This window comes from Cololabis saira, chromosome 7 (assembly GCF_033807715.1).
Source record: "Cololabis saira isolate AMF1-May2022 chromosome 7, fColSai1.1, whole genome shotgun sequence".
Lineage (NCBI taxonomy): Eukaryota > Metazoa > Chordata > Actinopteri > Beloniformes > Belonidae > Cololabis > Cololabis saira.
The window spans coordinates 21,001,667-21,006,623 of record NC_084593.1 but is presented as its reverse complement, the minus strand read 5'-3'; the positions used below and the strand labels follow the sequence as shown (position 1 = coordinate 21,006,623).

The 4,957-nt window shown below is 42.4% G+C and overlaps 1 protein-coding gene across 1 annotated transcript; it reads right to left on the bottom strand.

Annotated features, from left to right (window-relative positions):
* Positions 1-345: 345 nt before the first annotated feature.
* On the bottom strand, positions 346-2,190 carry LOC133447348 (uncharacterized). The gene is made up of 2 exons (XM_061726022.1): positions 1,446-2,190; positions 346-1,203 (listed from the first exon to the last, which is right to left on the bottom strand). Exons 1-2 carry the CDS (start codon positions 2,145-2,147, stop codon positions 346-348), a joined length of 1,560 nt encoding a protein of 519 aa, XP_061582006.1. The 5' UTR covers positions 2,148-2,190.
* Positions 2,191-4,957: the final 2,767 nt, after the last annotated feature.

Genomic DNA, 4,957 nt, shown 5'->3' with positions numbered 1-4,957 from the left:
AGGCACAAAAAATGTAAACAGTCCTTCATAAAAGTGAGGTAGAACGAACAATTATATTTTCAAAAACACACTGTTGAAACTGAAATAAAAGCTGTGAGCTTGTAGACTGGCTATTTACCATTTTAAAATGTTTTAAAATAATAATACAAAAAAATGGTTTAGGAAATACAAAGTTCCCACCCGAACAGCAATGACATAAAAAATGTGATTATTTTGTAATGGTTCTAAACCTTCGTTAACACAATAATACTGTATTTGCAACAAAACAAAAGGTGCAATCTACAACGGTGTTGTTGTAAAGCTTAACGTGCTTAAAATTGTATGACTATGCAGTCACTGCCCAAATCAGTCATCCTCCATGCCCTCTCCCGCATCATCCAGGCCCTCCCACTCCTCCATATCCTCCCCCTCTACCACGTTTCCCTTCTCCCTCTCCTCTCTCTCAAACGCTCCACTGAGGATGCGTTCATTATGACACAAGAAAACCAACGCTTTTAGGTTGGGGTTGGTCGTTGACCTCCTTCTGTTTGACAACACCAGCTTATAGATGCTGTTACTCCGTTCAGCATCAGCTGAGTTGGAGACAGCATCCTTGTACCTGTGGGCTAGGCTGGACAGCACAGGAAGTCTCTCCTGTAAGCCATCCCAGAACACATCCAAATCCACCACACCACAACCTGAAGCTCTGAGTGCTGCTGGACCCAGGGCTTTGAAATAAGAATCAAATTCATCTCTCGGCACATGAGTGAAACCTGGAATGGCCTTGTAGCTTTCCACAGAGTCCTCAAGGAATGCGATGTGACGAGGATCAAACACCCTGACCTCTTTGAGAAATTCTATGGCTGGCTGGCCATCCGACATATACTTAGTGAGCTTTTCCTCAGCATCGACATATGCCTCACCAACTGTGCCGAGGATCTCGGTCTTCGTGCAGTGTTGTAGGTCAAACTCCTCAAAGTATTCTGCACATATCTCATGCTGCAGCTCTTTGTTGGCAGCAATGACCACCTGAAGATCCTCCAGATAATTGTAGATCTTTGTGGTCACTGGGCGTCTGCTTTCAAAGATGTCTAGCAGATTGAGGATGGGTTGGCACTTGTCCGCCATGATGTTGATCTGCACATTCAGGGACTGAGCCAGGTTTGGGTGTTGAAGCATTTCATGGAGTCTCTCCACAGATGGTGGTACACTTCTGCCACACACCTGTGAATGAAAAAACACAGAGAAAGAAAAGAGAAAGAAATGTGATTAGGTCAAACATACAGTTAAGTGTTACATATGACTGTTTTTTTATTGTGACATAATTAACTCATTCATGCTTGTGCATTATCATTTATTTATTTGTTCATACATTATATATAAATAAATAAATATGTGTACGTTTAAGGGGCATAATTGGTGGCGAAAGGGACAATTACTGTTATGTGTAGTTAAACCTTTTTTACCTGTATCTCCGTCTCAATGAACTCCTTGTACAGTCCAAAGTACTTCTTGTGGTATTGTACGGCAAAGAACCAAGAGTTCCAGCGTGTTGCACAGGGGTTTGGAGGCATGGTCACCTTTTTTCCTGGCAGCTTGTTTATCATGAAGCAGAGGTATCTTCTCTTGCGTGCTCCAGCATTGAAGAACATCTGGGAGAAACTCAGCATGAAGCTGTTCAACTGTGCAAAAGGTTTGCGAAAGGAATTGCCGATGAGGTTCATAATGTGTGCCATGCATGTGATGTGCAGTGAGTTGGGGTACAGTGCATGAAGAGCAGCTGTGAATGCTTTCTTCATGTATGCTGCGTTATCTGTGTCAAACACAATGACATCCTCATTTTTGATGCTGTATTCTTGAAGGCAATTTACGACAGCCACCGATACAGTGGAATGATTGCACTGCTCAAGGAACACTGTGTCTGCAAGGTAGGCCAAGATCCGTCCAGAAGCATCCTTCTCTAGTGGTGCAAGCAGGATGTTCAACACACATCTCCCCTCTACATCTGGAGTCTCATCGAAGATCACAGCGACAGGTTTTCCTGCCAGGAGTGTCTTCAACTCTTCTTTTCTTTTCTCATATACTGCTCCCAAGTGTTTCTCTTGCAGCTGGTGAAATCCTGGAATCGCTCCACCATTTACTACTCTTTCTTTGAGGAATTTCCTCATTGTAGGGTGGTCACTTTTAGACAAGGGGATGTTCACTGCAGTGCAGGTGGAGACCCAGGTCTCACAAATCTAAACAAAATAAAGATAATGAATAATTAGCTTACCTTTGGTGTGTGTGTGTGTGCGTGTGTGTGTGTGAGAGAGAGAGACACACACACACACACGCAAACGCACACACACGTAAAATTATGAATCCCCCTCCCACCCATCTCTTTCCCCTCTTTGATTGATTGATTGATGAATTTTATTAACAGATTGGAGAATTACAGTACAATTCAAGCACAACTCAAGACAATACTGTTAAATGTGGGCGACTCCATAAAAGCATTACACTTGTTTCCAATGGGGCCCACCATGTTCAATTCATCAGTTACAAATACAGACGTACAAATTATACGCTACTATATAATCAAAAATCATCAAGAAAAATCATCATGGGGAGGGCGAGGGCTCTATGTCTAAGTTTGTTCTTCCCCCTTTTCCATCCACAATTTTCTTGATGATTTTATGTTTTGGTTATATAGTAGTGTATATTTGTACGTCTCTAATTGTTATTGATGAATTGAACATGTTGGGCCCTATTGTAAACAAGTGTAATGCTTTAATTATGGGTCGAAATTATTATATAATTATTATATTATTATGGGTGAAATGTACTACTAATTCTCCGATCTGTTAATACAATTCATCAAACACACACACGCACACGCACACACGCACACACACACACACACACACACACAGCATTGAGCATTTTGGCATGTTTTGCGCTGGCAAAATGGTTTGTCACCGTCAACTTCCTTAAGTGCTCTAAAACACAGTTGCACGGGGTGCAGAACAATTTCCCGCCACTCTCGTGCAATAGCCCTGGGTACTGCTGTGCCCGGTCTCGGGCTGAAATGTGTGTAGGTAAGTGCGATTTATTAGCTTTTTTCATTTTTAGCTCCGTCCGTCCGTCGTCCGACTTCCACTCCATATCCATCCACATGCAATGTTGTTGTTGTCTGTGAACGCGCGAGCCGATTACGTCGCGCGTCGCATAACATGATGTCACTCACAACACTTCCCCCTTGTGAAATCAAGCGAGCCCCGCATAATCCCCGCATAATCGCATATTCAGCGCGGACATATGCGATCATCGCGGGAAATATGCGCCCTTTTAGGAATAAATGCATCCCCGCGTAATCTGCGCCATTTGGCTGATTATGCAATGAATTCTGCGATCGCGCAATCGCGTTTTTCTGGAGGGCCTAACTAACAGCGTGCAAAGACGACTGCGTCTCTGAAATGCGCAAAATTGCACACGCAATTCATTTAGTACTTTTGCCCTGATGAATAATCAATATGGGGCGTACCCGGCAGAAATCCTAAATACTGGGAGGGGAAGATGCAAATTGCTCCATTTACCACGCGCAATGAGATTTACCAAGCCTGAAAGTAGTTGCGCGTATTGTGATTGCGTCTGTATTTAATACGTTTGAAAGGAAGGTGCTAATCTGCTGCTGCTGTTATTGTGGCAAGGAGGCGACATCCAAAATCAAAGAATACGCAGAGAGAGAGTCTTTATTCTGCTGCATGCTATTTTAAAAATGGTTGCACAAGTTTTATTAAAGGCTACTTTTTCTTTAGTTCTCCGCCTTATATCTTGCCACCTTCTCTTATTGTGCCCCCCTCCACTCGCCCACAAGCAGGCCAAGCCTTTGTGCCAAAACTTTGTATTTTATTGATTATTTATCTTATTGAACGTGAAATCATCCTTCGTAAATTACATTTAATTAAAACCCGTGCTTATTAATCACAAAACACAGGTTAAACATCATGACCAAATCCGCTCCGACCCGCTGTGTCAGGATCAGCGCAGAGACTGCAGCTTCGCCTGAATTATGCTTCTGCATTAAATCGACGGCCATATGATGGGCCCGTCTGTCACACATTTACTGTCAGTGTTTGCTATATAATATATAATATTTGCAATATACTGTGGACATCTGAATAAAAACTTAACTCATAAATAGATTGAATCAAAGCGCTCTCCAGCTCTGTGTCTGATTGTCTTTTTCTCCTCAGATCATGCCGAGCACCGCCGGGTCACGTAAACCCGACCAATTCAATATTAAAATCAAATTCAGTCCTGTGGCCCGTTTTTCTATTTCGTATTTTTGATCTGTGCCTAAAATTGAAATATGAAAAACCAGACGTTTTTCCGTTTTTTGTGTTACCAACTGCATTTATTCTATCGCAGGTTTTCTCCGATATTGCGTTTCTTTTGGTAATGTTTAAATGTATTTGCTGTAGTTCAATAATGTGTTTATTTGCCTCTTCCACTAATATCTCTAACTCCAACTAGTCAAATTTCATTTTGCGCTTGTGACTTGTGACTGTGCATTCCATCCACTCTCCATGGCGCAGTTTGCTCTCGCAAACCTTAAGACACGCAACAGCTCATTTAAATACTGCTGTTTGCACCTGTTATCAATTGCGCAGGCAATCTTAGTTGATCACCTGCAAACCACACGCAAACAGCACGCGCAAACTTTTTCAGTGCACACGCAATTTAGTACTCTTTATTTAGGATCTTAGTAAATCGGGCCCCTAGAGTGCAACAGTTAAAACAATAAAAGAGAGGAAAGAACCTGGCTGGCCCTCCTAACTTGTGTCTCAAGTCCAGTCCTCTTTCCCTTCATAACGACACAATTGTCCAGTAGAAAACTTGTGACTTGTTTCCACTCAAGTCAAGTCTCCCGTTTTGGCTGGGAAACTACTGTATTTTACCCCTCTTTCCCTCCGTCCTCCCGTATTAGTATTTTCCC